Genomic DNA, 17,818 nt, shown 5'->3' with positions numbered 1-17,818 from the left:
TCCTTTCACCTTTATAATCCCCCATTTTATACCTGTGAATGCAACATATGAGAATCTTTGAATCTTCTCTGTCTATGAAAATGAGCACAGCAGTTACAGTGTGTAAAACTTTCTTTGGTTCAACAAAACATTTGATTAAAAACCAAATCAATTCCTCATCATTAAATAGTTGCAGGAACCTCTTCTTGAGAAATGTTTGATTCATCAAACCCTATACCTTTAGGGTTTTTCCCCTTCCTTTGGTCTCTAAGGTTTCTGAGCGAGTATTTCCTTCAGGATAACAGGAGAAACCTTTAAGAGAAGACCTGAGGGCTTAGTTTAAGAATACTTGAACTCAGACTTTAAGGGAAATCTTAACTCCAGGTGTTTTATGCAGAAGGAGTTTTTCCAGGATGATTTTCTAAGCCTGAGCCCAGTGATCAGCCCCCGGCAGCTGCTGCAGCATTAACTGTTTGCTGCAGGAATCTCACTTCACCGGCCTTTAAAGCAGCTTCCTGATGAACCAAGTGGAGCCGTCAGTGGAGGGATCTGACATCCACCTGCATGAGCCCGGCTCAGGACGGAGTATAAAGCGGAGAGACGTCATTAAAGAGCCACAGCCAGAGGTGCAGCCTGAGGCGCTGGCTCGGTGCAGCCTGAGCTGGATAAGACCTCAGACACCGGGCGGACTGAAGGCTCCCGACTCCTGGCCCCCGGGCTTTGGCCTCGATCTCACAGCTGCTGAACGGTGTCGGCACAGAGACGGGGACACGAGAGGAACAACCTGATCACAGGTGTGAAGAGGAACCGCTGCCAAAGACTCAAATCCCTCACTGTTAGAATATTTTACTTTCTCTTGGTGAGAGTGAGACAGTGATATTTCTCTGGAAAATGCACCACATCTGCTGAAAGGTAATGGTAAAAAAAAAAAAAGCTGAATCTAATACAGAAAGGCCGGTGCATATTCTCATTTGCCCAGGTCATAGTATAACTAAGTCCAGTTGCTTTCGATTTAACCTCCTTTGAAATACTAATACAGAAAGGTTTCATATATTTAATCTATGTTAATCAACTTATTATTAATATTAATCATCTCGTGATAGTTTGGAAAGCAAATCACTGAACCACCAAATTATACATGAAGCTTCACCTGCAGCACTAATGCAGCTCACACACTGATGCATCATTGATAATGTCACATATAAGAGTCTTTCACTAGTGTTCTTACTCAAAGAAAGAAAGAAAGAAAGAAAAAGAAAAGAAAGAACAAAACACGAGATGATTAATTAATAAAAGTAAAACACTTCCCGTCAGCTGTAGAAACTCACAATGTAACAGTACACATCATAAATAGATGAATGTTCTGGTTTGTTGAGCAAACTCAGGTTCGGTTCACACAGCGCTACTGTCCCCTAGGGGCCAGATCAAGGTATCGCTTCACTTTGCTCTACTACCCACATTTTTCTTTGTTGCTCCTCACAGGATTGTTCATGGTTCAACATGAGGAGGTGGAGGTGAAATCCTCCTGATCACACAACCACCTTTTTTTTTTCTTGCTTTCATGCAGCATATTTAAGGAGAAATGTCCAAAATTAAAATACAATTTAGGAGACATCACCCTTCACATCCATGATATTTTTTTTATATTTTACTTAATATAATACGGTCAATGATTTATATCAAGACTGAAAAATATTTTCTTTCAGCCCGTTGTCTCTATATGTTTGTGTTACAACAGTGATACAATCTGTTCATATTTTAATCTCTTCTACACATCCATAATTTACAAATCTGATTTTGTCATGTACTTTACAGGTTTACAAATTATTAGTGAACATCACTTTACAAGTTCTGATTCTTTTGACCCTATAACCCTGAACATGGTAATACAGTGTGGTCATAATGATGACTTACCATTTTCTTGCTGGTTCTGTGGTACTGGCCTCAGATCAGGTGGCTTCTGGTATCCCTGTGACAACAATATGATATTACTTTTCATGGCAGCTCTTTATAATATAAAATATTGGGGGGGGGGGAAATGCACTTAAACAGGTGACATAAAGAAAAAACAAACTACAAATGTAGGCTATTGCGCCAACATGTCTGATACACATAAAACACACTCTAGTTCGTTCCAGTTTTATACCAATTAATATAAATGTAGTCTGAATATAAACTACAGTCATTGTTTGATAGGCCTACTGTTAGTGCCTCACAAAAGTTTGTGACTGTTTGTTTTTACCTTGTGACCAGTAGAAGTCGACTCTCTCCACATGAAGCACCAACACCAACAAAAAAAATATTTTCTGGATCAACTGGGTTGATAAAGTCAATTAAGCTAATCAAATATCCGAGTATATTGACAGAAGATAAATTTCTAAGGGAGGGCTGGGCTGACCGCAGCGATTTTTGTTTTATTTTTTTTACTTCCGCATTTCAAATACGTTTGGCGCGCTTTCCGCGCCCTAGTACCCGGATGTGGGCGGTCCACAACGGCAGGTGGCCCCTGGTCATTTCCATCCGAGTTTTTCCTACACTGATTCCTATTTATTTGATCTGTCAATTATACAGTATTAAATATATATAGCCTATTTAGACAATATGAAATGGAAAATGGAAAAAAAGATGGACATAACTTCCAGTTCTGAAAAGTGAAAGCGGAAGTGACTTTACGTGCAGCACCACGGATCGCCAAAAAACTCCACAACTCATTGTGGTGTTAATGGCTACATTGACATTTGTTGTTAACTGTTCTGGTGCTCCATCTGAAAACAATCATCAAGGATAGGTAAATTTACATATCAGGCCTTAAAGGTTGGTTAGAATGCGTTGTATGGTTGGTTGGAATGAATGATTGAATGAATGAATTTTACATTTTATTATTGTGTCATGCATACAAGACACCAAGAAAACTCACACAAACCAGGACCAGAGTAGGCTACGTCATCAACACATCAAAGAAATAAACAAACTTGAATAGGCTACAGTCGAAACGTAACAGATCCTCAGGAGCCATAGAATAATTTTTCATTAAAGAAAAGAGAAGAAAAAAAAAAAGAAAAACAATACCAAGCTTCAAATGAGCTGGCCGAAGATTAATTTAACAAACAGCACAGTCTTTTAAGAAACACATTAAAATTAAACAACCATTCCAGTTTCTGCTCATCATAGCAACAAAATATTTCAGGGACACTGGATGTGGTTTATAAACACCTTTTTTTTTTTTTTTATTGAACAAATTTTACAAAACCAACAAGGTATACGTTCCTGTGTAACAGCACATCAAAGAGTAGGAGGGACAGTACAATAATACAGTCATTTATAAAATATAGCTTGAAAATAATAAAATAATAATACTAGTAGTAGCCTAAGAATAAGTCAGAGATGGGTACAGCAAGCAAAGAAAAATACGATAAGATACATAAAATAAAATAATTATTTAAAAAAAGAAAAAAAAATAGACATTAATAAAGGGTTAGTCAGAGGTTTCGGGGAAATACTTTTCATAATTGTCCAGTAATTTAATGACATTTAATGAAAAATATCTGATACAGGATATAAATCCTTTACATCAGACTCAAATAAATAACAACATACAAAAATTAAACACAAATATACCAACTCATACATAATCACTAAAATACATAGCCTATAACAGAATAATCCCCAAAAATCTCAAGAAAACTACAAGAGAAAAACAAGAAAGATAAAAAAAAAAAAAAACACAAAACATAATAATTCATACCCTTGCCCTATAAAAAGTCCTTGTTTGACCAACATTGATCGAGTCTATTTTTAAAAGAGTTCACTGACGTAATGTAGCCTATTGCTTTTTTTTTGTTGTTGATCAAATAGAGATATTTAAACAGAGAGTTAAAAAGGAGCGAATTTAGGTACAGAATTAGCGAATTTTTGTTTGTGAATAAAGAATTTTGCGTAGCTAAATGATGATAAAATTCATCAGGTGTTCTGGTTTATAAACACGGAGTGGCTGCTCTCGCTCTCGCCGCTGTAGACGATCTTTGCGGGAACAGGAAGTGCAGCCGCTTCCTGTTTCTTCCCCGCCTCCAGTCAGTCAGCTGTTCCTCGTCTGTTTGCAAACATCTCTCTCCGCTCCGTCCACGGCGGGGTCCGTACGGTGAGTCTGCTGCCCCGCTGTGCCCCCCCACCCCCCCCTGGACCCACCACCATCACCTCCGCCATGGGGGAGAAGGACGACAGCGACATCATCGAGCACCACGTCGAGGAGGAGATGGAGAAGAAGGGGCCGAGGATCCACGCAGCTGCAGCCGCGTCCTCCTCCTCCTTCCTGGGGAGCGTGAGTGCGTCCGACAGGGAGGAGGGCGGTGGGGGGGAGGGTGGTGGTGGCCCCCCCAGCAGCACCCAGTCCTCACACAGACTGCTGGCCTACAGCGACGCCCTCATCTCCATCATCGCCACCGTCATGGTGAGACTCACATAGACAGACCGACTCACATAGACTGACCGACTGACTGACTGACTGACTGACTCCCAGCAGCATGCAGGGACAGGGGGGGGGGGGGGGGGGGGGGGGTTTGCTGCAAATATCCATCATATTCCTTTAAAACCCTCCTGTTGTCCTCCTGGGTCAAGGAAGGAAGGAAGGAAGGACGAACGAAGGGAAAGATGGGAGGAAAGAAGGGGAAGGGGAAAAGGAAGGAGGGAAGGAACAGATTGGGTCAAAAAGGAAGGAAGGAAGGAAGGAAGGAAGGAAGGAAGGAAGGACAAAGGGAAAGATAGAAGGAGGGAGGGAACAGATTGGGTCAAAAAGGAAGGAAGAAGTAGCCTAAGAAGGAAGGAAGGAAGGAAGGAAGGAAGGGAGAGAGGGAGGGAGGGAGGAAGGAAGGAAGGAAGGAAGGAAGGAAGGAAGGAAGGAAGGAAGGAAGGAAGGAAGGAAGGAAGGAAGACTAAGGGAAAGATGGGAGGAAAGAAGGAAGGAAAGATAGAAGGAGGGAGGGAACAGATTGGGTCAAAAAAGAAGGAATAAGTAAGGACGAAGGGAAAGAAGGAAGGAAGGACAAAGGGAAAGATGGGAGGAAAGAAGGAAGGAGGGAACAGATTGGGTCAAAAAGGAAGGAAGAAGTAAGGACGAAGGGAAGGAAGGAAGGAAGGAAGGAAGGAAGGAAGGAAGGAAGGAAAGACAGAGGGAAAGATGGGAGGAAAGAAGGAAGGAGGGAGGGAACAGATTGGGTCAAAAAGGAAGGAAGAAGTAAGGACGGAAGGAAGGAAGGAAGGAAGGAAAGACAGAGGGAAAGATGGGAGGAAAGAAGGAAGGAAAGATAGAAGGAGGGAGGGAACAGATTGGGTCAAAAAAGAAGGAAGAAGTAAGGACAAAGAGAAGGAAGGACGAAGGGAAGGAGGGAAGGAAGGAAAGACAAAGGGAAAGATGGGAGGAAAGATAGAAGGAGGGAGGGAACAGATTGGGTCAAAAAGGAAGGAAGAAGTAAGGATGAAGGGAAGGAAGGAAGGAAAGATGGGAGGAAAGAAGGAAGGGAAAAAGGAAGGAAAGATAGAAGGAGGGAGGGAACAGATTGGGTCAAAAAAGAAGGAAGAAGTAAGGATGAAGGGAAGGAAGGAAGGAAGGAAGGAAGGGAGGGAAAAGGGAATATAGATAGATAGATAGATAGATAGATAGATAGATAGATAGATAGATAGATAGATAGATAGATAGATAGATAGATAGATAGATAGAACTTTATTCATCCCGAAGGAAATTCTTCTGCCAGGATGCTCCAAAGGAGAAATGTGCAAGGGAGATAAATAGGAAACAAAGGGGAAGTAGCTATGTGATAAAATGTTTCCTACAATGTCAAAAACAATAGAATATACGCTACAAGTTTAACCTAGGCATCGGTTAAATACTGTGCTACTTAGTTTAAGTGCAATACATCATTTAATATAAGCAAATTAATATAACTATCACTATGTGAATAATGTGCAAGTGGGCCTAAGTTTTCATACATTTTGTAGGATAATTTTAAAGTACAGCTTACTATTGATTTAACAGATATTTTCTTTTATGTGAAATATTATTTACAATTATACATTCAGTCTTCATAAGATTAGATTATATGGTTAAGTTTATCGATTTGAGGGTCCATCCTTTGCCCATTATCACCAAAAGTATATATTTTTTTATCTAGCTTTTAGGACCAACCAATCACAGCTTTTGAAACGATGACAATTTAATCATGTACATTCACTCCTGTTACTGACACAGTTTCATTCTTTCACAGATTTTACCTGTTGCCCACACGAAGATGGAAGACAACGAGGTGACGTCTCACTTCACCGCTTCATATATGTTTGAATGTGTTTTATCGAGCAGGATTCAGTGAAAGTGTGTGTGTGTGTGTGTGTGTGTGTGTGGGTGTGTTTGTGTTGCAGGAGTTGAGGGAGAGCGTTCAGCTTCTGCTCACGACTAAAATCGCCGTTTACCTTATGACCTTCCTGATAGTGACGGTGGCCTGGGCGGCTCATATCAGGTCAGTCACTCTCCTTATTATTATCAGAGCAGATGTTTCCAGGTGTGTTGTGTTGTATTCTTCATGTGTGTGTGTGTGTGTGTGTGTGTGTGTGTGTGTGTTTTACAGGTTATTTCAGGTGATCGTGCGGATCGACGACTGCCTCGCTCTGCTCAACCTCGTAAGTGTCTCTGATGTCACTGAGAGTTTAGTGTATTTTATTTTTAGATAACGTCTATATTTAGTGTCTCAGATGTTTATTTTAATGTGACACGGATCAGTGAACTCATGACAAACGTTAATGTTTTGTTATTATCATGTTGTTATATTGCATTTATAGCCACTCGGTTATCATATACTGTATACATAGTGCACATACATTTATTATTTTTGGTTTCTAGTTGATAAATACACACATTTCTTGGCTGGCTTTAAATTTGACTGGTTTTTCTTACATTAATTGGCTTTAAATCAAATTTTTACTGATTTACAAAGGCTAATATGCTTAAAGGGATAGTTCACCCAAAATTCAAATTTCACTTATTATCTACTCACCCTCATGTCGACGTAAGGGTTGGGAGAAGTTTCAGAGAATTTGAATTTTGAGTGAACTATCCCTTTAATTAAAAATTAAAATTATTAACCTGAGACTAAAACATCCATGTTTCTGTCTTTACTTGAAAAAACTCACAATACTTAGAGGTTTGTAGGTGAACTGCTGTTTTCAGGGCTTGTAATGAGTGTTTTTACTTTTAGCATTTTATTTTGAAGCTTGGTGAACTTCCTGCTCCTCCTCCTCTCTAATGTGACGTTGTGCTGTTTCAGGCCTGCATGATGCTGATCACTTTCCTCCCGTACACAGTGAGTAAGACGATGTCTGTGGACGATGAATCAGCGTTTGTACAAAAATAAAAATGTCTACACAGCTTGTGACAAAACATTAGCTCATCAAAGAGTCATCTTTTTGTGCTGAAACACCGACTCCTGTAGTTAAAGAGCCAACCCAAATGAGATCTGTCTAGACAATCTGTGTTTACTACACGGTTTAAATGTCAGTATTTGTTTATTTTCTATTTGATCTATTTGTGTCTAAGCTTCTCGGGTACGATTGTGATTGGCCCATATACATAAACATAAACATGCAAACTGTTATGTGCTAACTGTAGTATAAACATGTCATAATATAGTTGATAGATAATTTTAATATAATGTTTGCTGTTATAGTTTTCTTTGATGGCGACGTTCCCTGAGAAGATCCTGGGGATCTTACTGTTCTGTGGTTGTGTGATGGTGATCGGAGTCATTCAGGTGAAACATTTTTCTTTATATCCACAACTATAATTAATCCTCCATATTGTTTTATTTCCCCTTCGCTCCTGTCTTCTTTTATATCACGGTTTTATTCAGTCACTTGTTCCACCTTTCCTTTTTTGTCTTTTCATCCCCTCTTATCATGTTTAAAGGGTTAGTTCAACATTTTGGCAAATTGGCCCATTGCCATAATCCCTATAGTCATAGCAGTAGGTTTGTTACCTTTAATTGTCGGTGCAAGCTATTTTTAGAACGGCGGAGCAGAGCCGTGAGCTGCTCAGAGCTACGCTACGGAGCCTCATGGGATTTCTTGGTTTCCCTCATCAAACTCATCAAATACACAATCCAACAACTCCAAAACGCTCTGGTGGACAAGTTGTGACCTGCACATTCACCACGCTATGAGATAATAACAGAACGTTGTTGTCGACAGAGTTGTCCCTGAAGGCAACGCGCATCAGCGGTTTTGCATGAATTTCCCTCTAAAACAACTCTGTCTGGTAACGTTGTGTTATTATCTCATAGCGTGGTGAATGTGCAGGTCACAACTTGTCCACCAGAGCGTTTTGGAGTTGTTGGATTGTGTATTTGATGAGTTTGATGAGGGAAACCAAGAAATCCCATGAGCCTCCGTAGCGTAGCTCTGAGCAGCTCACGGCTCTGCTCCGCCGTTCTAAAAATAGCTTGCACCGACAATTAAAGGTAACGAACCTACTGCTATGACTATAGGGATTATGGCAATGGGCCAATTTGCCAAAATGTTGAATTATCCCTTTAACCCCCTTTTGTTAATTTTATCTAAAATAAACTACATTTAAAGCAGAAGTGAGTGGTCCGGTCGTTTTCGCTAATGCTGCGTTCCAGGCAGGCTTTTGAAATCGTAAATTACAGCTTCAAGTCACAACTTACGACTTTGTAGCGTTCCAGGCAACCCACTCGTGTTTCTCCGACCTGTTTTACCGGTGAAAGTCACTATAACGGCCACTCGTAACTTCTGACCGGTGAACTCGCACCAGATCGAACTGGTACCACTTCACGGTCGGAAAAATACGAGTTTCCTTGAACGCACCATAACAGTCCTCGTCGCTACGTCACCACATTCACGGCGTTCCTTGGCTGCACACACAGCCCTGCATGCCATTCTCTCTCCTCATTGGATAAAAACTGTAGGATACGATAAATGTTTTCTCCTCGGCTCAGAGCAGAGCAGAGTGACTGACAGACCCGTGTTTCAGACCAAACACTCTATGTAAGTGATTGCTGTCGGAAGATATAACTATTTAAGACTTATATTAACACAAATATATCACTTACTTCTGCTTTAACTACATCTTACATTTTAATTTGGCTCCTCCTGGTCTCAGTTTGTTGTTACTGTGTTACTTGGCCTGGTCGTCTCTTATGCTTTTATGGCACCTGTGTGATTGATTTGTCTTTTGTGGTTCCTGTTTTCGTCAAGCACTTTGTAAACTAGTGGTTTTTTTTTAAAGGTGCTATTTTGACAGATGTTTCCATGTTAAATCAGACATTATAACCTGTGTATTGTCTGGTTTGGTTCAGTCTGTGATCGTGCTGTACGCCTTCAGTCGACCGTTCCTGCTCAACGAACAGATCCAGATCTCGGAGAATCAAGCCTACTACAAACACCACATCCTCAAAGTCATCATGAGAGTTCCCCTCATGTGCTTATTCGCCAGCATCTTCTCCTTCATCTTCTTTGAGCTGGTACGTGATGTTTCTTTCTTTTCTTTTTTTTAAGTCTTGTATAATGTTCAAATATTGATTATTGGTTCTCTCTCTTTTTTGTCTCTCAGTCTTACGTGCTGTTGGCCATTGTGATCTTCCTGCCCTACATCTCCCAGTGTCTGAAGTGGTGTCGCAACAAAGCCATCGGTACGTAGAGGTTCACCTGATATCGATTGATAGAAGCAGAATGATTTAAAAAAACAAACAAAAAAAACAAATCTCCCTGTTATGTTTCAGGTCAGGTCCCTGAGAGTCCAGACTCCATATTGTTCTACACGTACCTGCCCAACGAGCCGCTCAGTAAAGAGCGAGTGGAGGCTTTCAGCGACGGAGTTTACGCCATCGTAGCGACGCTTCTCATCCTCGACATATGGTCGGTTTCCTTTCCTATTAGTATTTTACATAGCAAGGCATCATGACTCAATAATTAGTCTTATACATTATATATGTTGTATCCCAAATCAATCAATCAATCAGGCTTTATTTGTAATAGCACTTTTCATGCCCACAGCACCTCAAAGTGCTTCACATGATAAAAAAAAAAAGGAAAATAGAGGACACATAGTGGGAGACACACATACATTAACATACACATACGCATTCACACAATAATTTTAGAACATTGGATGAACATTGGAGACATCAAGGAAACGCTATCTTACACTCAATCATTTGCATTGGGGAAAACACCAAGTAAAATAGATAGGTGTAATAGGATAAAATAGAATAAGAATGAATGAATTAAAATAGAATAAAAAAGATAATAAATAAATACTTAAAAATAAAATAAATTAAATTAAATGTTTTATAACGATAAAAATAATAAGATTCAGTTAAAAGCCAGGCTAAAAAGGTAGGCCTTCAGTTTGCTTTTAAAAATGTCCAGATTCTCTGCTCTCCTCAAGTCTTCAGGCAGTCTGTTCCATAGGTGTGGGCCATAATGATAAAATGAGGCCTCACCATATGTTTTGTTAGCAACTTTTGGAATAACTACTAGAGAATACATTTCCTGAAGGAAATACATACACATACAGTTTGAAAACATTTTTGAACCATTACGGTACTAATATATATTATTGGCATTCTCTTAAAGCAGAAGTAAGCGATCCGGTCGTTTTGGCTAATGCTGCGTTCCAGGTAGGCTTTTGAAACCGTAAATTACAGCTTCAAGTCACAACTTACGATTTTGTAGCGTTTCAGGCAACCCACTCGTGTTTTTCCGACCTGTTTTACCTGTGAAAGTCACTATAACGGCCACTCGTAACTTCCGACCCGTGAACTCGTACCAGATCGAACTGGTACGACTTCACAGGTCGGAAAAACACGAGTTACGAGCTGCCTTGAACGCACCATAACAGTCCTCGTCCCTACGTCACCACATTCACGGCGTCCCTTGGCTGCACACACAGCCCTGCATGCCGTTCTCTCTCCTCATTGGATAAAAACTGTAGGATACGATAAATGTTTTCTCCTCGGCTCAGAGCAGAGCAGAGGGACTGACAGACCCGTGTTTCAGTCCAAACACTCTATGTAAGTGATTGCTGTCGGAAGATATAACTATTTAAGACTTATATTAACACAAATATATCACTTCCTTCTGCTTTAATTGATGATGTGAATTTGTTTGGTCTTGGACCAAACCACAACGTCCATTTAAGTCTTGAGAATATGACTTGTTGTCAAGGGTGTCCCCATAGCAACACAACACTCTTATCCTAGCACTCAGAGACTCTTATAGCCCTTAGGGTCATATTACCATCTCGATAACATTCTAGTAAATTGTGCAGCCTGATTTCCAAGATAATGCAATAACAGAATAACCTCTCAGCTTCGACTGGATGTAATGTCTTTATGCACCAGTTAAACCTGAATACGTTACATCTTCATCCTGGTTCCTTCCTTCCTTCCAGTGAGGACAACGTCCCAGACCCGACCGTGGTGAAGGAGCAGTTCGGCGGCAGCCTGGTCGCCGCTCTTCAGTCCTACGGCCCCGAGTATCTCGCCTACTTCGGTTCCTTCGCCACCGTCGGCCTCCTCTGGTTCGTCCACCACTCGCTCTTCCTCCACGTCACCAAGACGACGCGCTTCATGGGCCTGCTCAACACCTTCTCGCTGGCGTTCGTCGGGGGTTTACCGCTAGCCTACCAGCTGACGCACGAATTCCCGCGCAACTCCCGCAACGAGCTGGAAGCCATCCAGATCAGCTGCGTCATCATTTTCTTCGCCGGTATATTCCAGCTCACCATCTGGGTGGTCGCTCTGTACAACGAGCGGGAAACCCTGCACCCGTACGTGCGGTACGGCGGGCGTGAGCACGTGTTCATGCTCGCTAAGCTAGCTCTGTACCCCTGCGTAGCTTTAGGGACGTTTTTCCTAACGTGCATCCTGAGTAAATTCAGCGCCTCGATCTTCCACCTGATGGAGATCACGGTGCCGTTTGCTTTTCTTGTGTTGAGGCTGCTGGTGCGAGCCGGGCTAGCGTTGCTTCGGCACCTTTTCTGTCCCGACCGGCCCGACCCACGGACGGTCGTAGAGGAGGAAGATGACGAGGCCAGAGAGCCATTCAACGCTTTAGTGACCTAGCTAGCCACGAAGGGAAGCAGCCAAGAAAGAGAAACTGAAGATGACATCTGACAGAGCTGTGAGGCTTCTGCTGAAATACGCGGTCTCTGAAAGAGTTAGCGCTTTAGATTAGCTGGGAGTTTGAACCGGGAACAAAAAGGAAAGCAGGTTCTTCTTCTTCTTTTCAGCATTTAAAGTGGTTTAAACCTTAAGAGAGAACCAGTGCACATTGGGTAAGATGAGACCAAACATGTTGAAGGTGAAGGACGGTGAAGGTTTTTAAGAGAACACTTAAAAATGGACCAGAGTAGTGAAGGACACTGGCAGCCAAAGCCTCTCTTCTCCTCTTGTAAACCATAATTTGCAGAATACACTAACGCTAGATGTGATTAGCAAGTAATCAAAAACCTTCTTTACAGCTCTCGTACTCGTACTTCCTCCTTGCTTTGGTTTCGTCAATCCAATAATCAATCGAAAATGGCGAAAAGGTCAAAAATTTGCGAATGGCCCTTGTCTTGCTTTCAAGGACGGCTTCATATCTAAAGCTAAAGTAAAGTTAGCTAAAGTTTCTGTGCCAACTAGAGTCCGTCCAACTCAGCCTTTATAACTCATTACACCCAATGACAGGAAGGTTGATGGTGCTTCTCTACAGGAAACACCTGACATCCACGAGCACCCGTTTACATACAGAACCGTTTATTGGGATCGCTGGGATCGGGTTAGGCACTAACCCCGATCACATGATTGGGCCACAGTCAATGTACTTAGGTTCAGAATTGGCAAGAATGTGATTGGATTTAATGCTTCAGATAGCCTACATGAAGATTTTAAACCTTTCTTTAACAAAATGCAATCACTGGATATATGGCAATGTTTTAATTTTTGGCATTTTATATGTTTTAAAGCTTCTTTTGTGTTGTCTCCGTTGCCATTAAGTAATTTATTATATTTTATGGATCATCTGATCATGAGTTGTTGTTTTTTCACGTATGTTCAGGTTGTTAGATTTTTATCTCAGTGGCATTTACCTGAATTAATTATGATATATATTTTTTAAAAGCTCTGATTTCATTGGTCATGTTCAGACACATTCAGCTGCAGAGATTCACACATGATGGCTGATGGCTGAAGTATTTGCTCAAGGGCACGACAACAAGGGAAGTTGATTTATTTTTCTCCAGTCCAATATAAATGTCAGTAAACAAGTGTGGAGTTTAAGTTTGCAGTTTCGGGCACTTTACAACATTGTACTGAACTGGTTGCGCCATAAAATTACAAATTGCACTAATTTAAAAATATTCTGTTTGTAATTTATCTCATCTTTTCAACAAATGTGGTATTTTATTAATGACTGTGGAGTTCAATGTCCCCATGAACTGTAGGAAAATGTAATTCTTTCAGATTTCAAGTCATGTCATGTCATCTATTTATCTATATATTATTTAAAACATAAAAGCAGGTCTGTTGCTGTTTGTGTTGAGGTCTGTGAACAACATTTCCAGAAGAGGGTGCTGTTGTTTCTGTTGAATGAATGGTCCTGTTGTGCTGATGTTACTGACTCAAATCTTTAAATGCACTTTAGTGGAAAACTGGAAGGCGTTGGAGTTGTGTTTGTTGTATTGATACGTCAAAAACAACAAAAAGTCTATAAAGGAGTGACAACAATAAACTGGTGATGTGTCACTTGGTTTAACAATTCTTACTGCCTTTTTTGTTTTTCATTTTAATGTTATGTTACTTTTAATAATCCACATTGATTATTTTCATGATTTTATGGAGGGATAAATGTCTGAATTTGTTTTGTTTTTCATTCTGACACTATGTACAACAGTTTCACCCAATCTAAAAATGTATTTTGCTCATTTTACCAATATTTCCAAACTTCTTAAGCAGCACAATTCATCCTCTACTCAAATCTTGTTGTCGCTCCTCCAACACGATGTTTGGACACTGATTTCTCTTGTCGATGCTCAGATGTTTGTCCGTTTGTTTGTTTGTAACGGCTGCTTGAGTCCAAACCTCATCTGCTCCTTCACAGAGTCGTTTTGTGAATAAATCTGAAGCTGTTTGAGTGTGAAACAAATTCTTCATTTCATCATCATTATCTTGATCATCAGAAAGCACATGACACACAACTTAAAGAAAAAAAAACTTTATTCACCTCCATACAGTAAACAGCTTGTATATCCCCTAACAAGATATCAATGTGGTTTATACACGACTTTGTATTGCCCATATATTAACAGCATATACTTCCTCTCTCAGTATCATTTTAAATATTATCCACTCCAAAAGCTAAAGATTATCATTAGAAAACATTTCTGCTCAAAAGCAAATCAAAACAAAATATACACAAAATGATCAATTTAAAAAGACGAGCGACCAAACATCAGCAGTGCGCCGTTACCCGACGTTTGAGCGTTTCTCAATCTACCGTTTTTTTTTTTTAATTTCCTACCTCGATATCTGTGTTTCACCTTCACACCTCAAATAAAAATATAAATTATTCTAATCTGAACTGAACTACGACTGCATCACTGCGGAGTCTCGAGCCTGTCAGTGGAATATTTCACCTCTTAATCATAATAATAATTGATGCATTTAAGGAAAACTGATTGGTTAGAATTGGCAGGTTGAATTTATTTCATCATTTATTTATCCATTTGTCATTTTTCACACCAAAAACATGCTGTTTAAGTCTATGCAGAGTGTAATTCCTCTGCTTTTTGAACTCAATTTTGACATTTTACAGACAAATCAACAAATTAAACCATCAAAAATGATTCAAATTTATGGTGGATGATAATTTATAACCTTATACAGTATATGTTATATATAACCGTTTCAATACTTTAATTTGATTGAATTACTAGTTACAGTGTTTATTATTATTATTCCAGTGGCACGCTCCAGACTCCGAACCTCAGCTTCAGTAATTTGACCATTTGTTTGTTTGTGTTGATTTTTGTCTCCTTCTTTTGGTCAGGCTGCTTCGTCCAGATGTTTTCATGCTTGTCGGACACAGAAAGGCCTGTGAAGCAGTCGTGTGTGTGTGTGTGTGTATGTTTAATTTTAGCTTAACACAGAACAATACAGCTGGTCCCAAAAAAGAATTCCGCCCAGCGTTCCCATTCACTCCCACTGACGGGAGGATAAACACAAAAAAAAAACGCTAAAATGCACTTCTATGAGGAAAAAACTGAGCAAACTGGACTTAAATAAATTAAAAACATCCTCTTCGTCCAACAACTGGAGGAAGTGAAGAGAACAAAATAAAATTCATTGCACGGACCACGGATGTAAATAACGGTAGCGCCCCCAGTCTGACGTCACGTCGGAGCTTCCTCGGTCTCAGAGGGAGAAATCAGTGTTAATCAGACAGTGCTTTGGTAAACAGTCACCTCTGGATTCAGACTTCAACAAACCAATCCAGACTTTCACTTGCATAAAGATGAAAATATTGCTAATAATATAAAACCTCGGCCCAGAGGCTCAGATTTAAATATACTGATGTGTGTGTGTGTGTGTGTGTGTGTGTGTGTGAATAATACAGTATAGCTCCTACTGTATACACACACAAACACACACACACACGTTGTTCAGTATACGGGCTTCACACGTACTCAGATCTTATGTCATCATCCATAACATCTTCGTCTGCAAACTACATTCAAAACTTAACCCTCCTGTTGTCAAGGAAGGAAGGAAGGAAGGAAGGAAGGACAAAGGGAAAGATAGGAGGAGAGAAGGAAGGGAAAAGGGAAGGAAAGATAGAAGGAGGGAGGGAACAGATTCGGTCAAAAGAGGAAAAAAGAAGAAGGAAGAAAGGAAGGAAGGAAGGGAGGGAGGGAGGGAGGGAGAAAGGATTGTGGAAAGAAGGAAGGGAAAAGGGAAGGAAATAAAGAAGGAGGGAGGGAACAGATTTGTTAAAGGAAGGAAGGGAGGGAGGGAGGGAAAAAGGATTGTGGAAAGATGGAGGGAAGAAACAGATTTGTTCAAGGAAGAAGGAAGGGAAAAAGAAAGAAAGAATAGGGAACAGATCAGGTCAATTGGATCAAATGAGGAAAGAAGGAGTAAGGATGGAGGGAAGGAAGAAAGGAAGGGAGAAAGGAAGGATGGAGGAATTGGGTCGACAGGAGGGTTAAAATCGTACAACAGTGATTTAATGCATAAGAGACTAAAAAAACCCAAACACCTTCACCTCCACCGCTACAGTGCAACTAAAATCATTGGTTTAATCGATAAAGGAAGCACAGTCTCTTTTTTCATTATAATTATTATTTCTATTAAAGGAACAGTTCATACATTTTGGGAAACGTGAACATTTGTTTCTTTTCAGAGAGTTTATTATTTTATTTTTTTTACACTTGCAAGCTACTTTTTCCACGTGATTATGCAGGAAAAGTTAAATTAAACTTTAGTGGAAGTCACTGACGGGGAGGCAGAGGTTATCAAAGTGATAGATTTACTGTATTTCACAGTAATTGATGTAATAAGCTTGTATGCCAACGAAGTCTGTAGCACTGAAGCTCATCACATCGTATGTGCTTAATTGATGAGACCGAGGCCTGGTCATCAGATCATCTCCTCTAAAAAGAACAAAACAAACAAATAATCACGTTTCCCAGAAGTCGACCTCTTCCTTTAAAGTCTTCTTACATTCTCTAGTAAAAGTTCACCCTCTAAAATAACAAGCAGCAACCTCAGATCTGATCTACGGTACTGTACATCCCTAACCTGGTAAAAATCTAATTTGTTCATGCTAAAGGCTACAAATGAGTTAACATCTCCTTTTTTTGTTTTGTTTTGCATATTATTCCTCATAGTTTTAAAAGTGTTCTTTTTTACCCAGCAGGTCACATGAGTCGTTTATATATATATACTATATATATATTATATATATTAGGTATTTGTTCAGCTAAATACTTTCACTATATCTATGTACAATACATTAAGTTGTGTGTTGAGTGCACAGCTGATGCTCTAGTGTCTGCGTTAACATGCCTACAGTCAAACACGACTGACTGACTCAACGTTGTGCGAGTGAGTTACTGTAAAGAGTCGGACAGAAAAAACCCTACGAAGAGCTACGAGGAGAAGAAACATGGCTTTAGTTCAGAGAAGCCGCCGGCCGGGGGGAACCGGACTCGCCAACATGCTACATGTTTTTAGTTTTGCTGTGAGGTTTAAGATCGATGAAACGGAGCCAGAGAGTCTATAAAACAGTGTCTACAAGTGGGTTCTGTTGTGTTGTGTTGTCGCTTCCTTACTCCCCGAGAAACACCAACCCCGACCCAAACCCGACAGAAAGACGAGTGTCAACAGTCCGTCCGCTGTCGCTCAGGTCCACGCGCCCATGAACAAAAAAAATAACAGACAAAAAAAACAAAAAAACAAACTGTGGGCCCAGTTTCTGCTGGTAAAAGCTTCTTAGATCCGTCAGTGCAATGTTCTGCCGTCCACGGGGAGGAAACCGCCGTCCGCGCCGTCCGTCCGTCCTGCGCTTCAGAGTCCGTTGTGTCTCTGCAGGACGTGGACGGGGCCGTCCGCTCGTCCACTTGTCCGTCCATGTGGAAAAGCAGCGAAGCCGCCGCACGACAAACAAACAAACCGTTGTTGTGGTTTAGTGTGTTTTTTTTTAGTTGATTTTCTTTTCTTTGTTTTTTTTTTTTTAGAGTGTGTGTGTGTTTGTGTGTGTGTGTGTGTTTTGTCTCTTGGTTTCTCCACGTGTCGCC

At 40.5% G+C, this 17,818-nt stretch overlaps 1 protein-coding gene across 1 annotated transcript; it reads left to right on the top strand.

The window, feature by feature from the left end:
* The first annotated feature begins 4,107 nt into the window (after window positions 1-4,107).
* Window positions 4,108-14,089, top strand: tmem175 (transmembrane protein 175). The gene is made up of 10 exons (XM_083979928.1): window positions 4,108-4,426; window positions 6,237-6,275; window positions 6,388-6,485; window positions 6,594-6,645; window positions 7,290-7,325; window positions 7,689-7,772; window positions 9,336-9,500; window positions 9,590-9,668; window positions 9,759-9,894; window positions 11,432-14,089. Exons 1-10 carry the CDS (start codon window positions 4,181-4,183, stop codon window positions 12,102-12,104), a joined length of 1,608 nt encoding a protein of 535 aa, XP_083836054.1. The 5' UTR covers window positions 4,108-4,180; the 3' UTR covers window positions 12,105-14,089.
* Window positions 14,090-17,818: the final 3,729 nt, after the last annotated feature.

Source organism: Trachurus trachurus (genome assembly GCF_905171665.1).
Source record: "Trachurus trachurus genome assembly, chromosome: 9".
In the NCBI taxonomy this organism is placed as follows: Eukaryota; Metazoa; Chordata; class Actinopteri; order Carangiformes; family Carangidae; genus Trachurus; species Trachurus trachurus.
This window is presented reverse-complemented; position numbering and strand designations above follow the sequence as displayed.

Excerpts from the sequence above, each read along its gene's own strand:
- tmem175 (XM_083979928.1), top strand. The coding sequence starts at position 4,181 with ATGGGGGAGAAGGACGACAGCGACATCATCGAGCACCACGTCGAGGAG. Across the intron at positions 6,646-7,289 it reads GCCTCGCTCTGCTCAACCTC|GCCTGCATGATGCTGATCAC; the intron begins GTAAGTGTCTCT and ends GTGCTGTTTCAG. Across the intron at positions 7,773-9,335 it reads TGGTGATCGGAGTCATTCAG|TCTGTGATCGTGCTGTACGC; the intron begins GTGAAACATTTT and ends GGTTTGGTTCAG.